This window comes from Battus philenor, unplaced genomic scaffold, assembly GCF_028537555.1.
Source record: "Battus philenor isolate CCGP_79_NKW_IND1 unplaced genomic scaffold, ilBatPhil1.0.hap1 SCAF_11, whole genome shotgun sequence".
Classification (NCBI taxonomy): domain Eukaryota; kingdom Metazoa; phylum Arthropoda; class Insecta; order Lepidoptera; family Papilionidae; genus Battus; species Battus philenor.
Genome location: NW_027181673.1, coordinates 523,105 through 541,180, shown reverse-complemented (window position 1 = coordinate 541,180; position 18,076 = coordinate 523,105). Strand labels below are relative to the sequence as shown.

At 34.7% G+C, this 18,076-nt stretch overlaps 2 protein-coding genes across 4 annotated transcripts; both read right to left on the bottom strand.

Annotated features, from left to right (window-relative positions):
- Positions 1 to 1,325: 1,325 nt before the first annotated feature.
- LOC137932576 (terminal uridylyltransferase Tailor-like) lies at positions 1,326 to 4,677 on the bottom strand. The gene is made up of 3 exons (XM_068776189.1): positions 4,619 to 4,677; positions 3,974 to 4,129; positions 1,326 to 2,456 (listed from the first exon to the last, which is right to left on the bottom strand). The coding sequence occupies exons 1-3, from the start codon at positions 4,629 to 4,631 to the stop codon at positions 1,447 to 1,449; spliced, it is 1,179 nt and encodes a 392-aa protein (XP_068632290.1). The 5' UTR covers positions 4,632 to 4,677; the 3' UTR covers positions 1,326 to 1,446.
- A 4,717-nt stretch (positions 4,678 to 9,394) lies between these two features.
- Positions 9,395 to 17,837, bottom strand: LOC137929838 (speckle targeted PIP5K1A-regulated poly(A) polymerase-like). 3 transcript variants are annotated; one of them, XM_068772954.1, is made up of 5 exons: positions 17,753 to 17,837; positions 14,427 to 14,507; positions 13,286 to 13,534; positions 12,569 to 12,724; positions 9,395 to 12,059 (listed from the first exon to the last, which is right to left on the bottom strand). In XM_068772954.1, exons 2-5 carry the CDS (start codon positions 14,488 to 14,490, stop codon positions 10,516 to 10,518), a joined length of 2,013 nt encoding a protein of 670 aa, XP_068629055.1. In that variant the 5' UTR covers positions 14,491 to 14,507; positions 17,753 to 17,837; the 3' UTR covers positions 9,395 to 10,515. The 3 variants fall into 3 exon arrangements, with proteins under 3 accessions (XP_068629055.1, XP_068629063.1, XP_068629070.1); XM_068772962.1 differs by lacking the exon at positions 17,753 to 17,837 and adding an exon at positions 16,608 to 16,684; XM_068772969.1 differs by lacking the exon at positions 17,753 to 17,837 and adding an exon at positions 16,518 to 16,536.
- Between the last annotated feature and the right edge of the window lie 239 nt (positions 17,838 to 18,076).

Sequence of the window (18,076 nt, the reverse complement as noted above, 5' to 3'; positions counted from 1 at the left end):
TTTCCTTACACTTTTTGTCACTTCTCCCAATAGCAGTACCTGTCACAGAGGCCTGATCTCTCACTCCTCCGCATTTTTTAGTGACAGATTTCACACTTGCAGGCCCGGATATGGGACATACTAACGGTGTCTTCCCAAGGCACTGTCGTCACTTTTTTTAAAGTGGATTTAATCTCTCAGGGTTTACGGGCACCCAGGGTCAGGTTAATGAACCGCTGTTGTTCGGCGTTGCCGCTCATTTACCACCATACGGGGCAAGTGTCCCCCGGACGGTGCTGTATGATGGTGAGGCGAGGAAAAGGTGGTAAATCCTATAAACATTGCACTCCTGTGTTGATATTAATAAAAGTAAACTTCAATTGTATGTAAGTTTCTTAAAAATAGGCTAAACTAATAATTTTATTATAATTTAAAGATAAAATTATACTATCGTCATCTAATCCTAAGGACGTGCACAGAGAGACATAGGACTCCCATATAGATTAAAAATCAGTTGGAAGCAATACGCCCGCCTTGTGATATATAGACATTAAGATGAAAATCCAATCGATTTAGGCGTTACTTTGCGGAAGTCCATCCTAAGTAAGAAAAGAACCAATATATAGCTACTTCCGCCACGTGTTTCCCTCCACGGGGCATCCTCAGGAGTAATGTTACACCGATTAGTGATTAGCACTAATCGGTGTAACGTTAAGTGATTTAACGGTGGTAGTTGTGTAATTCGCATTGTTTGCCGCATGCGCATTTATCAGCGGGCTGGCGGGCGGTCCACTTTATTGCACGACTACTGCTGCATTGGCGGAAGTAGCTATATATTGGTCCTTTTCTTAATTAAGATGAATACCAAACTATATATCTCAATCTAATATCTCTATATTACCTTTGACACAATATAGCAAATAAATGAGTTTTATAATTATATTCCATAAACTGCTCTTTTTCAAAAATTATTTTTTGTTGTTAACCTGGCAAATGTGGTTACCTATCATTTATATTTGCATGCAATATTATAATGTTTGTTGATAATTTGTAATAAAAAAATTAATTACGTTGAGCTCAATGTGTATCACCAAAGTAAATTGTTGGACATTTTTGATACTATTGCCAAAATATTAGAGGGATCGAAAAGTAATGTCGCATTCTTAAGTTAAATTCACACGACTAAATTTTGAACAAGTTTTTATTTTTAATCAACAATATATTCACCTTCGTTATCAACAACCTTTTGTCATCTAGTATACAACGTCTTCCAAGTACGTAATGAGATACTAAATCCCTACCACAATGAAACGATCTGTGCTTGATGTGGTAAGTAAAACAAAGTATAAAAATATGCAAACACTGTGGGTGTTTCTTTTATTAATAACTGTTTGCTCCCAGCGTCTCAAAATTCGTTAATTAAAAACTATAATTAATCTTATAAAAGTTAATTATACACACTTATAATTATTTTTGTTTTTTTAAACGTACAAAAGCGTTTCGAATAGTATTATTCTTTCTACTGACAGCATGCCTATGTTTCTGGATACATTTCGGTACGCGTTTCTTCGTGTTTGTTACCAAACTACCTTTAATTTCTATAGATAAAATACCCCATAGAAATGCATCGCTTCTTTCATTTTCAAATACATCTGTAGACAATTTGAAGTGAGTCAACAATGAATATGCTATTTTTGGGTGCAGGGCCCCTGTGCAATTCCTGCTGTGGTCGAATGGATCCTGTACACAGATCAAGGTATTCAACTTCAGTGGTTGACAAATGCCTTTTTCTAAATTAAATTTATACAAGCTATACTGGTCGGTCATAAATTTTACTGAATTAAACTGCTCTTTATGGATGGGTCGGCCTAAAAACGGACTTATAATATATTGATCGTATTTAAAATCTCTGTAATATATAAAAAACTCTCCCAATAGATTGTATAAGGATTCATCATTGTCACTCTCATATACGATTTCATCAAAGGCAACGTTCCAATTGTCTACCATGTACTCAGCGTTTTGTAACCTGTATATGGGGGGTAAAATAGATTTCTGTTGCAAATAAAATATCACTAATAATAACAGTGAATAATTGGGCAGAAGGTTTGTTCCAGTCAGATTGTGTACTTTTGACCAGTATTTAACCAAAATAGCGAGATGGAACGCTCTAGAATCCAAATTAATCAGATACGCTAACAATTTAGAGTTTTGCACACCAAATAGACTTTTAAAGCTAATATCACAATATCTTTGGGTTGGAATATGATAACACTTGACGATTGGCACCTTGGCCGTGGTTATTGCAAACAGATTGCTGAACAATTTCGGGCGTCTCGACATTAATGACTTGGCTTTCGTCACATAGATGTCACTGGGATTCTTCTGCCATGGGAGTAAGTTAATGTAACAATCCACGTCACTGGATTTGATGCCAAGTCCTGTAACTATGGAGCCAAATGGTTGCACCACACATCCTGCATGAGAAAATAAATAAAGATTTGTAAGGTTTTTAAATATATTACATAAGATGGCCCACATAAATAAATAGAGGAGGCTTAAGTCATATAAACTGAAGTACTCTCAATTAAACTATGGTACACTATGTTAACTTTAAGATAATAACTTTATAAAAGACATCATCATTTTAGCTCATAGACAGCCATTGCAAGGCATAGGTCTTCTGCAAAGATATCTATGGGGGGTAGATATATATATATAACATAACCGCCAAGCTTGGCAAGCGGGTTGGCGACCGCATTTGTGGTATTATGGTATGCAGAGAAAGGTATTGGCCTTCCTCTGGAAACTTGTTTATGAACAGTGTCAATTCTTAACAATTAATGCAAAAAGTGTGAATAATATAAAATTGTATCCCAGGAATCGAACCCGCGACCTTTGATCATGAAAAAAGATCAGTTATTGTAGTTACTGCACTTGAAACTTCATAATTTATCGCCTTATTGCTAACCCAGAAGTTGCAAACGACACCAGAATAATAATTTTGTTCACAGACATCTTGAATCCACAGCTAAAGTTCAACGGGACTTTAATAATTCATTCGCCAAATAACTTTGGAAACTGATTAAGATATTTTTCCTGAATACAGGTATTTCGTATTGAACATTCAAGCGTTTCCTTCATATGACAGACTTTTATTTCAATTAAGATATAAAACCTTGTCCTACTTTTACCTCACTCTCTACTCTAAAAATATAAAGAAAAGCAGCTGAGATGTTTTAGATAATTATTGTTTTTATTTTAGCTCTAGCTTTATAGCTAATACAAGTAACATACTAAGGCTACAAAAAAAATGTGGAAATATATTAGAAGTACTGGAAAGTAATATCACTTTCTTAAGTAAAATTGACACAACTGCATTTTTAACAAGTTTCTATCTGTAATCAACAATATATTCACCTTCATTATCAACAACCTTTTGCCATTTAGTACACAAATTTTCAATGCAGGCGCAGTAAAAATCAATAAATTTTTCTTTAAGATATGTCGACAAAAACGACATTACTTTCCAGTTCTCTGATATATATTGGAATATAAACCATAGACTTAAGAGTACTAAAGGCCACCATGTTATAGCTAAGTCTATCATAAGTAAGAAAAGGACCAATATATAGCTAATTCCGCTATGTAGCAGTAGTCGTGCCATAAAGTGCACCGCCCGCCAGCCCGCTGATAAATGCGCGTGCGGCAAACAATGCGATTACACAACTACCACTGTTAAATCACTCAACACGTGTTTCACCCCTCCACGGAGCATCCTCAGGAGTAATGTTGCACCAATTAGTGCCAAAAACAGAGTCCACTAATTGGTGCACTCTTTTCCACGACTACTGCTGCATGGTGGAAGTAGCTATATATTGGTCCTTTTCTTACTTAGGATGGACTTTCGCAAAATAACGCCTGAATCTATTAGATAAGTCAATCATGTCTTACTTAATACAAAAGAAGCAGATATAGTTTTAGAATTATTGACCTGGCCATATTGTCGCCAAAGTATTCTGCACATCATCAAACAAGATCTGTAAGTCTTCCACCTGCGCTCTGGTCAGCCTTATGAACTGTAGAATTTGTTGTACTTGATGATCAAAATCACCTTCCAAGTGGAGATTTGATATGTCCAAAATTTTCTCTGGAAATTATACAGTTATCATTATTACATACAAGTAAAATACAGAGTTGATATTGGAAAAGTGTTTACAAAATGACACTAGATATAAAATTCTTGCTATGTCTACTTGTGCATGTCATTTATAAGCATTCAGAGAATTCTTCACATTTACAGTCAATATCAACAAATATTTCATAATAACTAAAAAATAATGAAAGTTGACAATAGGTACTATTTTTTATTTCTATGTGCCCAAAAGTAGGTATAGATTAGTGTTTCCCAATATAGGGCCCACATTCCACTAGGAGGCAATCGGATTTTTAAGAGGCAAATTCAAATGTGGACTCTACACAAGTTTAATCCGTTCGCTTTAACATAAAAAAATATATGTAACTCAGAGTGGCGTAAAAATATTGAAAAGGCTGAGATGCCACAGAAAAAGTTATTATTTGATTATTTTTTTCTCTGTACATACATACATTGAGTTACAAGATATCTTTAATCATTTACCTTCATCTCCCATTTTTCATTCTTGGTATTAAAGGTGTGGAATGATGGTTTTTGTCTGAAAAAAAAGTATAAAAAAATTATACATTTTTTATTTGCTGCTTTGAAACTTTTTTCAAATATACCCATGTTTAGAAAATATGCAAACAGATACTACATTATAATAAGTTGTGCAATTTATTCCAAATTAGCGAGTAAGCTTAATAACATAGCAAATAGTTATAATTGTTAGCAGACACAATTTAATAAAATAAACAAGTCTAATGAAGAATTTTATGTATTATGTATGTCATCTGTGTTGTTCCTAATATGAACAAATTTCATTTCAGTTTTACAGATGTTATTCAGTATATGCAATATAGCTTTCCAAAATACTGGACTGGATATGTTTTTAGTCTGAATTACCTAAACATATCTCTTGTACGACTATTAGTGTGCTTTCTGAGTACTCATCACATCTTTTATGGTATAGAAATTTAATATAATTATAATAATACTTGATAATTATGATAATATACTAAAAAAGTTCCAGTAGCATTTTTTTTTCTTACTTTAATTTTAATGGATATAAAAACACATGATACATTTACATAAATATTTAATGGAATCAGGCGTTACCTCGCGGAAGTCCATCCTAAGCAAGAAAGGGACCAATATTTAGCCACTTCGCTAAATATTGGTCCTTTTCTTACATTTACGTAACATACACTGCCAAGAGAACCAATAGATCTGTTTAGGTTCATATCTGTATAAAGTCTATCTCTAACATGTGCTACAAGGGGATTTTGGAATATTTAACTACATAGCTCAGAGGCAACCAGAGTCTCCATAAGCTGGTCATAGCAAAAGTAGAGGTAAGAGAAAAAAAGGATGACCAACCACACGGGTGGACTCTATATGAGTAGTGACAGGCCTTACAATAATGGAAGCACTCAGAAATGATTATAGAGACCTGTGGAGGCAAGTTGTCAAATCCTTAACCAAAGCTTTCCAGGAAGTGCGCAGCCTTTGGTAACGAAGATAAAAAACTAAGAAAGATAAAAACATTCTATGTTTTACATGGTATTTTAATTTGCTTGTAAAGCTGTAATGTAATGTATGTAATATGTTAGGGGTAATAAATAGTCACAATAATTATTAATCATTTTAGTGCCGCAAGCCACTATATCAGCTCCTGCTACACCAGTGAGAAGTGCCAGAGCCGATATATATACCTGCGCTTCACAGCGCTGTACTGTTCGCATTGCGGAAGAACGTTATACCAAAATAATACATTATAAATGACCTAATTTCATTATGAGGGAATTAACTTTAACTCTGTGGAAGACGACTGAATATGGAGGTACCGAAATCTAACATTAACACCGATGGTTGCCGCACCAGTGACATTCAAGCTGCGGACTCATTTGCTGTGGCTCTTATCAAACCTTGTCAAGATAAACTTTATAATAATTGGTCCATAAAAAATTATGATGAAAAGATGCATTTTTGTATATGCAAATATGTTGTGTAAGATACTTAACTTTTACTATTTTTATGAAAATTTATATCTCTTTAATTTATAATTTTTATTGAGTAGGGAAAAACTAGTCATGTTTTGTTTTCTACTTCATCCAAAGTATAAATAGCTTTTTAAATCATGTAAATATTGTTTCTCCTAAGGTTTCCGAAACCCTAGTGAAATTGTGAAATTCGACCGGTTATTCACGCATAGGCACATCTTTTTCGCCCGGCACTAGAAGGGTTAATATTATTATTAAAAAGGTTACCTAGTATCTATTTCAAACACAACTGTTGAATTTTAAGTGGGTGCAAAGAATAATATTGTAGACGAACAATGTATCGAATGACAGAGCGTTGCAGAGAGTGGATAAGAGAAAGGTGAACTTAAACAATACAATTTCTGAAATTGTAGTACTTAATTCATAAAACGCGTAACGAAAAATATCTTCTGCAGTAAATAAAAAAACACGGATGAGCGATTGTTCAACATAGACACGAGAGTGCTTTCTAATAACAAAAACATATTCATAAATATTAATGCACGTGTCTTTTTGAGCGCTATTATTAATTCGTTAATATATTTATAAAGAAAATGAACGTTTAGAAAGATTTATCAAACATTATTTTGAAACAAACCTTACAGTAGGTTAGTAATATTTAAATAACCACTTTGTAATTATATAGGTAACCTTAAACATTGATGACAGTGACATTGACATAACCGTTTTTAACTTTGTTCTTAATTGACATCGCAACAAAATATATTTTTTAGTAAATATAATTAGATAAAAATTATGATGGTGAAATGAAGCAGAGTTTTATTAAAATCTAATTTAAATATATCTTTATGATAATGGCAGTTTAAGGATGTGAAAATTAAAAAAATAGTACCAATATGATGGTTTTAATATTCGAAAACAAAACACTTTTTCAAACTTTTATCATGTTAGGTAAGGGAAAAATTCTTTTCGCAAGTAGTATACATAAACTTATAATAACATCTTAAGCTTTTTAGCTTTTTAGATAATTTATCTTTGAATGTGTCGAGAGCTTTAGTGATGAAACAAACTCTGCATTATAAGACCAAATGACATGGCTAAATATTTATGCAGAATATTGAATGTCAAAATGAAAAGTAAATAATTAAATAACGTTACGAGTTTACCAAGAATACCATTCTAAAAATCTGATTCATGTAACCAACATTCGTTGCCCTTGTACCTTTTAATAAAATAATGTTATTATGTTTTGTCGACTAAGTTTTAAGAAAAGAGTCACTTTCGAATAAAAAAGAAACTACACACCTCATTCATTCATAATTGGTTTACGATCACCAACCTCCTTTGTTCGTCGTCGCAATACATTTTGGTGGTATTAGAAGTAACTTCAGGGTAGACTTTTCTTTTGCGGCTATTTAATACTTCATGCGCCATTATACTACTACTATTTAATTTTCATTTTATTTATATGAAAATGATATAAAAACAACTTAGTTATATAAAAACCGCACTAGATATCCGAAACTTAAGGTCTTAAAATGTTATCTTTCTTATATAACAATGAAGTCACAAATCGAGCTTTCATATCTTTTACTACATTGATTCGGGGAATAGTCTAAAATGCCCCAGAAAACTGCTTCACAAGACATATCTCTCGAGCTCTAGTCTCTATCACTTTAATTTTATTATTCCACTCCGAATTTTAAATATTGACTTTACAACGTTCTCCGAAGCGTGTAACGCGCCTTCTGCTGTCAGAAGAGCAATGCTCTTTCTAGCCTGACATTCGTCGCCATGTTTATAAATTTTTCGAAGTACCGTCAATTTTTTATAGTAAAAACTATTGTATATGTTAGTAAATATTTACATAGATATATAATAACTAAGATCTTTTCGAAGTACCGACAGATCTCTCTTGAACATCTTACAAATTGTCAATATTGTAATAGTGTATATTTTTCAACTCGTCAATTCCAATCTCGTGCTACTATTTACAACTGGATTAAATTCAAATAAATATTTTTTTTATTGGTTTGCGACATACTTGTGGCATGCGCAGAACACTAGCATCACTGTTCCATATTACGGCCAACTAGAGGCAGGCGAATTAGGGTCATGCGCGGGCGCGGATAGCGCGCCAACAGAACTTGCTACGAGACGGCCGGCGCAATTGTTTGACACGCAAATAATATTCTATCAAGCTTTGTCGAGTGTTTCATTTCTACACTCCTCGGATAGGGATTGGAATTGAGGAAATACTGAAATTTGTCACCTGACGTGTATGTGATAAAATCAACGTTAAAAATAATACATAAAAATAAAAATGTATATTTAACGCTAGGTTCTCGAGAGGCGACCACAAGATGGTAGACTATCTGAGTACCAATAGTTGGATTAACGAAACATCCAAAGTCGGAGGATTCCCTGGATGCTAGCATCGCATGTCATGTTGTCTCCCCAACCGAATAAGCCCGTATCATACTATTGCGTGCTTGTTCCTTTTCCGTCAAATTCGGCATCTACATGTAGTATTACACATTATGATTTTTTATAATGTACAAGAATTTTTAATGCCAGTTTATTCCAACATTAATGTTTTCTACGAAAAAAGCAATAAAAGACTTTTAAAGAAAAATAGTTTAATGAAGCTAAAAAGGTAAAACACTATTATTATTTAATTCCGGAACTAAATTCTCGCAAGTGGAATCGTAAGAGGGAATACCATATTTACGGGGGAAAATGTTCGATAAGTTTTCAGTATTAGTATTACTGGCAACTTTTGTATTTTTTATGAGTATATTTATGGTAACACATTACCATAATCTGTTTTAATCGATAACAAACAAAGCCAATGTAACTCGAAAAAAAAACTGTAAAAACTATTGCGGTGAAGGAGTTGGCAGAAATGTACATATGAATAATGTCGTATCCCAAACTTACTGATCACGTCAATGCCAATTTTTTTACGTGTTCATACATATATATATATGTATATATAAGTATTCATTTTGTATATACTCTAATTTACATTCTCCTTCGTGTCTCTCATCTGTATCCAAAGGTTGTCTGGTAGAGATCGCTTATGACGATATGAATTATTTCTTTTTTTTCTATTTATTGTCTATGGTGTACAAGTGTTAAGAAATAAATAATCAAATTTCGCAACAATAACATCGTAAAGGACATTACTCTTAAAAAACGTATAATTTATGTATCATTATCATCACCACAGTAAAGCATAGTGTATTGGGTGTACAACAAAAATAAAACACATGTATCATTCGTTATTATTTAAGGAAATTTAATAAAAAAATAAAGTAAATCGCTTAGGCAATAAAAATATTACATCATCACTACAGCTACACTTGTAATTCTAGACTTTCTAATTGTTTAAAATTCACAAATACTTTTTCGAAAAATAATCCTAGGCAACAGTACCACGAGTGTAAAAACTTGCCCTCTAGAATTACAATTGGAAATGTTATTACTATGTATGACTAATACTAAATTTCAAATTTAAATTAACCTTTAGTCTCATACGGACTGAATATTTTAAAACTACATGTACTATAAGTAGGTCATTATTATTAAAAAACAATTAACATTTAAATTTAATAACACAGGTAATTCCACTAGAGAATGGACAAATGTCCGAGTTCAGCTGCCATCGGTTTAGGGGCTTCCCCTATTTACTATTACAGGGGAATCCCTGTTCTTAGTGATAATATAATTAACGATGTAGCTTTTATAATTAGCTTTTTCTGATAATTTTATTTTGCATCAATGATTTTTAAAATTAACTTATTCATGTCTGTCATCCGAGATTATATGGATTTCGAAGTAGCCGAATACGATACCGTACAGGTGGCCAAAAGTCAAGATTGACAGGCTGACATACAGTAGAAGTTAGTAAAAAGCGCGAATAATTTTTTGTTTTTGATAAAGATCTAATAGACAGGTGGGTTTAATTGATCATAGATAATGAGATCAAAATCATATAAAAACAGAAATGATCCTCTCAAATTCGTGAAATTGCAAAATAAATGTATCCTAATCAGATTAGTTGACATATATATATTAAAATTGTGCGCAGAATTGGCGCTCCCTCGACGGGAAATGAATTGGGTCGATATATACACAAAGTGGCAAGTTTTTAACTAACATTTACATTATACACTAATTTATATGAATGTGGAACTGTAACACTATTCCTCGTGTACTTATCTGACTAGGGGATGTGATATGGGATACATACACTATTGATAGAGATTTTAAAAAGTCTTAATATCAAAAGTTGATGAAATGATGTATAATAAATAAATATACTAGATAAAAACTTCAGATTTATATGAGTACGAAAGATCCAGTGTTTAATTTCGGCGACGGTATGGTGGTGAGTTAGGTTCGGACGCCGTTGGGTTTTGGTTTGGTGTTGAGCTGTGGAGAATCATCGTCGCTGTCGCTGCTGGTATCCATGGTGGCATCTATATTCTTGGTGGCATCCACGACTTCGACCGGCGCGCCCACTGCCGGCGGTTTTGCGTGCGGCCGCAACAACGCACGGAACCACGAGGGCATAGTCCCGATGAAAAACCTACCAAAATCTCTAAACGCGTCAGCGTCACCACTGACCAAGTCCAGCGCCAGTCCCAATTTCGGCTCTGCGTAAAACGTCGCCATCAACTGAAACTTTAGTTCGAAAAGCGTCTTGTCCACTTTCATAATCTCCTCAGTTATCCGCGCCTGTTTCTCCACGAAATTATACGACATGATGCCGTAGAGACGCGAGAACTGCTTCCTTTTCCACACTGACTTGTTAAGCGTTCCCACAAACTTCAACTTCTCTTTCTGGGTATCTGAGAACTTCTCGTCTAATTTGTACAGGGTTACTTTCATTATGTCCTCGAAAATGACTTCCACGAATTCCTTCGCAATGGCCTTCCATTCGGATTCTGCGGTGGGGGCGACGTCTCGCAGACTTATGTGGACTTTGTATGTGGAGGATGGTTTCACCCGCACAATCCTGGGTTTCTGTTGAAGGATTGTCCTTAGAAAGTGTTTGCTCCCGAGGTGTTTGTCCTGCTCGTAAGCGCTGGCAGCGAATTTGAAGAACTCCTGGAGGTCCCCAGCTAGTTTGTAGGAGACGGACGAGGCGACGTTGTGGCTTTGCTCGATTGGGTCCTGCACGCACATCGGTGTGGTGAATTTTAATGGCAGTGCATATTTCCTTTCAACATTGAACTTGTAGCGTTCAAACTCATGCCACAGCTCACTTGTGATTGCAAACACTTGCTTTTTGATAGGACGGCCAAGGTAGGGACAAATGACAGTGTCCTCGAAGCTGAAGGTTGAGTAGTACTCAAAGAATCCACCGAGCAGCTCAAGCACAGAAGAATTGTTGGTAATTCGGGGCAATTGGTCCTTGTATCCCATGAAACCAGCGTTCCAGAAGTCGATTATGTACTCGTCGACAGGACTTCTTTGCAGCCATCGTATTGAAGGCAATATTGAGAGTGGTGGCTGTTGTAGGTAGAAGATAATCATCATGATGAGCCCATAGTTAGTCAATTTACCCGTTCCAGAGACACCGTGCACCTTCGCCCAGTATTTGATGATGAGAGCGAGTGGAATGAGGCGTGGGTCGGCCTGCAGAAGGAAGGCGATGAGCTTGCTATTCTGCGTGCCTAAGGGTGTTTTGAACGTGACGTCACAGTTCCGCTCGGTGGGTATGTGGAAGAATTTGATGATGGGCGTATTGGCGCGCGGGATGGGGATGATTTCGGTGAAAAGGTTCGTGTGCAGCTGGAGGATGCGCTTGGCCTTTATCACGTAATTGACGTTGGGGTGTCGCAGCTCGCGCGGGATGCACACGTAGCAGTCCGCGTCGCTGTTCTTGATGCCGAGTCCGGTGGTCACGGAGCCGAAGGGGATTGCCTTACAACCTGTGCGACCAGTGTTGTAACAAAATTATTATATTGCTTAATTTTAAATTGTAAAATAAAATTGCTACTATATGAAATGCTACATTATATATATCTCGTACATTGTCCATATATGAAATTATAAATGTAATTACATTGTGTGTAATACTTATATTTGTTGTGCCATGCCTCTACTGTAGCCTTTCTAAAATTATTATGCCCCACTAAGTAAGATATATAATTTTTATATTAAAGTAAAATGGTTAAACGAGTTGGGAGTCCACTTTGCAATTGCTTTCCCATGGTACGAGGACGCCATGTTGGAAAATACTGCAATAAGTATTAGCCACGGTCAGATAATTTGGCACACTACAAAATTTTACAGTTTATTTGAAAAGAAAAGCAATAAATAAATTTAGGCTAAATGGTTAAATATTGCAACTTATTAACTAAAGCCTTTGATTTGTTTCCCAGTAAGCACATATTGTATGAAAAAGTATATGTACCAGTATTGGGAAAATTAGTCATACCTGGCCACAGCAGCTGCAGAACTCGCTCGACATCGTTATACAACTGTCCAAGCTGGAGTATTTCTTCCTGAGTGAGACGGATTGCTGCCAATATATTATCAACCTGTTGGAGGAACTCCCCAGTTAAATCTATCCTGAACGGGCTCACTATTTCACCTGAAAACATAGACAATACATGAGGTTTACTGAAATTATAGAATTGTGATAATATATTATAATACACTAGTTGCCCTTATAAACTATGCCTGTTGAGTCTGCCTGGACTCCTACCGGCTAAGACCCCAGTCTTCTTAAACGGCGGTGGCAGAGTGCCTCGAATCGTTCCTTGCGGCGGATCACCCCGACTTCGTATCCAAGGCTAAAGAAGTTGGAGAAAGGCGCGGTATAATACCCTCCGACGTCCAGGACTGTGGATAGGAAGCACTAACGTTCTTTTTCTCTCTCTCTCTCCGCAACCTCCTTCTGATGACTGTTTTGCACCATCGCCTTAACAAAGCCTGGTAACGAGACATTCTCCACAGTTCTCGGCGCAGCTCTTGCCAAGCTGTACACTCCTCAAGGTTTGGCTACCATTGATATAGATGTCTGTGTAGTTGACAATTCGACCATAAGACCAGCCATGTTTATTTTAATGCATAGTACACTTTGATCATCACTCAGCAGTGTCACTATGATGGAGTACACTGAAAAGGTTAAATATCATAAGGATCCCTTTACCTCCTAGTTGTGTCCTTGGGTATTCCTTTTTGGGTGTTGTGGGCCCTTCGAGGTGCGCTTGGAACGGTTTGACAGTGAGAAACTCTCCATACATTACAACCTTATTTGAGTTGTCGATAGCTGCTTGTGCGTCATTTTCGTTCCTGAAGCTCAGCGTTGCAAACTTTTTTGTAAGCCTGTCCAAAGTCACTTCGCCATATTCAGAAAACACTCTCGTGAAGTCTTGCGGCTGTGTGTATATTGGGAAACCTGAAAATAATGGATTTGTTTACTTATTCAATTGCAATTCATTATATATATATATATATATATATATATATATATATATATGTATATATATATATACGTAGGCATTAGCCTCTTGTTTCATTCATTATTAGAATAATGTATATGAGATTATAACAAACTATCAGACTACGTGGTGAATTTATCTCTTAGTAAATTCATGAAATTTATTAAACATTGCCTCTATCAAAAGGTGTATTACTCTATTCCAGAGTACATTCACGGTAAAGATGTTAAGAAATGGATTCTTCCGTTTCCAAAAAAAAAACTAATTTTTGTAAACGCAATTGTAAAAAGAAAAACCACCGAGCTTCTTGTTAGTCTGAGAAGATGGCGCATTACGAACTAATGTCAACTTAACTTATAATATATGTGTACACACACACACACATACTCACAGCGTTCTCTTACAAGAATATAAATGAAAATTTAGAGAGGGAAATACCAAATTTATCCTATCTTTCTAAAATTACAGTGTTGTAAATAAATGTTTGTTTTAAATTTTTGCTTAATTTATAAGTGAATATGATATTCATATATATATATATATATATATATATATATATATATATATATATATGAAGAAGGCAGAAGCTCAATTTGATAGAAGAATTAAAAACTAGAATCACTAAAAACTTGTTACATATTTTTCATTTGTAACGAGGGTTCCAAAGGCATCCATCTTAAAAGCATCCATAAACGTGAAGTCACGGGAGAAGGGGAGCGCAGGACCGGTCTTCGTGGCGATCTTTGGGGAAAGCCTATGCCTTGCTGTCTGTTTATCAGATTACATGATGATAATAATGGTGAACACGCTGATGACAAATTTAGAAAGGCAACAAAACTAAATAATTACCAGTAACGTGAATTTTGTTAGTGACTGGGGGACTGGATATTTTCTGCTCTTGACACTGCATCATTCAGAAGAGCTGCTCACCTGGAAAATTACAACATGCATTTGAATTACAAGAGAGAAAAAAAAGTGTCGGAAGCGGAGACGAGCAAGTGCGCTATCCACAAGTTAGACAGACAAAGGGGAGAGAGAATGCTTCCTCAGCTACTGCAAGAAGGTGGTGATAAATGCTATAGGTAAAAATAAAACACAGTAATAGATTCAAATAGACTTGAACATGAATAAAAAGTAAAGCAAACACTAAAATATAGATATAAAATAAATAAAGTGGTACCAAAAATAGTGCAATAAGCAGTATAATATAATATGATAATTATAAAGAAAATATGTGTCAAATGTTTGAACAATAAATGTAATGTTGCAAAATAAAATAGTAAGGAAACCTAGAATGTAGTGGTTGAGGATGGATGTATGGCTAATGGAATGAAAGAGAAAGAAACAGTACGACAGATAATATGATACATGAAAGAGAAGAATGATAATAATAAAAAATATGAATAAATTACTAGAAATAAAAAGTCCCTGTCCCACACGAGATAGGGGAACGAGAGGTCCCTAACAGCAGGGACCATAAAATAAAAAAAAGGCAGACAGACTTTGTTTGGGATGCAGACTGCCAGTTCTAAATCTATAGGAGAGGTCTATGTTTAGCACTATATACAAACATATTATGTCCATAATATGTTTAAGTTCAGCAAACATACTAGTAAAAATTCTTAATATTATTTAATGGTATATAATTACACCTAAAACGTTAAAACGTATCTTTTTTTAATGTTTTGTTTTCTTATGTCATAATCAGATATTGATAGAAAACAGTATCATGACAACATGGGGTTTTAACATCCTGATCTGAAAAATACCCACAACCAATTCATATGGGGCTTTTTTATGATACAAAAAGAAATATCTGAATCAGAATGATAAAAAAATATCTTTATTCCAATAATTATAAAAATTTAATCCGGATAAAAATAAATTAAAAATTAAAAATATTGATATTGGTCTAGACCAGAGGTCGGTGACCTGCATCTCGTGTGCCATATGCGGCTATCTAATAAAACCATGTATATACCATCTAATTGTTTGAAAAAAAAAACACTACTTACATAAGAATAAACAGATGTTTTTCTAGTAAAACGATATATTCGTTTTTTTATCAAAAACTAATGCAAGAACGCAAGTTTTAAGTTAAATTTTTGTGGCTCTTTAAAATATTGTTTGTTAATATTTTTCAGTTTTTCGTATATATATATTTATATATTGTAATAATATTGCTATATAAAAAGCCGCCATATGTGAAAGTTCCCGCGGACGTCGTCACAACGCTTAACCTTTTGTTCGTCTCGCCCACTCGTCTCGCTCACTCGCACGGCGTGCACGATACGCGCTCTTGCTTGCTCTTGGCAGGTAGCCAAGACGCAGCACGTGCGCCCGCGGCCGTTGGAGTTCTCGGAGAGTCGGATTTGGGCGATGGTTCGATGCGCAACCGCGCGTAGGCGAATTATTCATTTTCCGCGCACAAATTGTTTTAATAATTAAATAAACGTTTTTCCACATCACAATATATATATTAGCTGATCCCGCAAACGTTGTTTTGCAAAAAAAAAATTGATATTTTAATTTACAAATAAAAAATAAGGGTTGATCGTAGAGGGGTGAAAATTTATGTTTATATGTATTCTTGTATGCTGTATCATAAAAATATAAAAACCAAAAATTTCGTTAAAAAAAAAAAAAAAAAAATTTAAGTGTGAACAACCTTTATCACTTAGGGGTAGAGAAAATAGATAGTAGCCGATTCTCAGACCTACTGAATACGCATATTAAATTTGGTAAAAATCAGTCAAGCCGTTTCAGAGGAGTTCAAGTTCGAACACCGTGACATGAGAATTTTATATACTCGTATTAGATTTATATATATATAAATATATTTATTTATATATATATATATGAAAGACTACAAGGTAAATCAGAGACATTACGGAAGTTTAATGTAAAACTGCACTCCACTGTTCGCAAGTATCATCTAACCTTAAGACTTTTCTAGGAAGTTTCTTGGACCACTACCATATTTATTTCAATTAATAACTATACAAAACAAATATATTAAATATAACTTACAGAATTAAAGTATCCTAGAAGTATTTTTAATTGCTGCTCGAACCACCAACTAGCAAAAAGCCAATGAAATAACTTGCTCCCAAGGAATAATTATTAATCTATAAATATCTCATTTTGACTATTGTCTAATCAGTATGTTCAATATACTTTGTGGTAATTAGCTAATAACCGAAAATTACAATGTATATTTACATATTTAATGTGTTGGCTTAGTATGAAATGGACTTTTGCGTTGAATAAAAGTAATGTAAAGAATGATTTAAAAGATCTATGCTATGCTGCGAATGAGACGATAAATTACCCCTGCAGGTGGGGAGTTCAAAAATTTATTTTCGTAATTTATATACAGGGTGATTGCTTATAGATGGAAAAGCTTTATAGTAGCTAACAAGTTAACATTAACTTTTTAAGCTTCAACAGGTATCTCCCTACTGTACTGTATAAACTGACCATTTTGAAATATTTTACATTCATTATTTTTGCCGTAGGAATGCGACTGACCAGTATCTTCTGGCACTACGTCTGCAGGGACATATAGCAAAAATTCACAACACCCGTCTTAAGGAGCGCCCGCTTTCTAACCAAGGTTGAATAGAACCACACAGCCGTCCCAAACTGCACATACACAATATAAACACTATACAGCTCTCATCAGGTAGAGCAATTTACTATGTGTGAACTTCATCATACAACCGGAATGCATCTGTCCAGCTTCTGTTTTATTCTTAAGTTCACAGACCTCTCCGCTCCATTAACTCAGTTCCGATGAAGTTTATTAAAAAATAATTAATTTTAATATTAATGTAATCTAAATTTTGAAAATGCTTTTTTTTACTACATTGTCATTATGTTAATATTTTACATACATGTATATTATACAAATATGTTAAAATTTTATATACATCAATTAACAGTAAATGAGGAATACATTCACTTTTCCAGAGTTTTTACACCTATAATCAATCATCATGTATTATTTTTTATACCTCGATGTATAGATTTTGTTACTGCAGAGCTGTTGGTCCCAAATAAATAAACTGCCATAGAAACCTCATAGAAAAGCTATGATTTCAAAGTAATTGTACAAAATTAGTGTTTTAGAATGAGAGTCGAGGAGAGAAGCATATAATAAAAACTTATCGAACCTGTTTTGGCGGCAATCACTTTTAAAAAGTAATCAGGAGTTAGAAGACCATGTACATTTCCCGGTGTTAAGATCACCCCGTTCTCTGACTCAAAGAATTTCAATCCATCAGCCAGCGCCTTTGCCAGGTCTATGAAGATATATATTTGTACGTTGTTCCGGACTCCACTGATCACATTTGCGCCGAGAGTACCTTTTGACAAGTGTATGTGGCGACGTTTCATACGACTCAGTCCCTCCGTCTTTATTTTGGGCCAACAATAATAATATGTACCATGAACCACTGTTGTGTACTTTGGCTGGAAATCAAATTAGAATAATATTA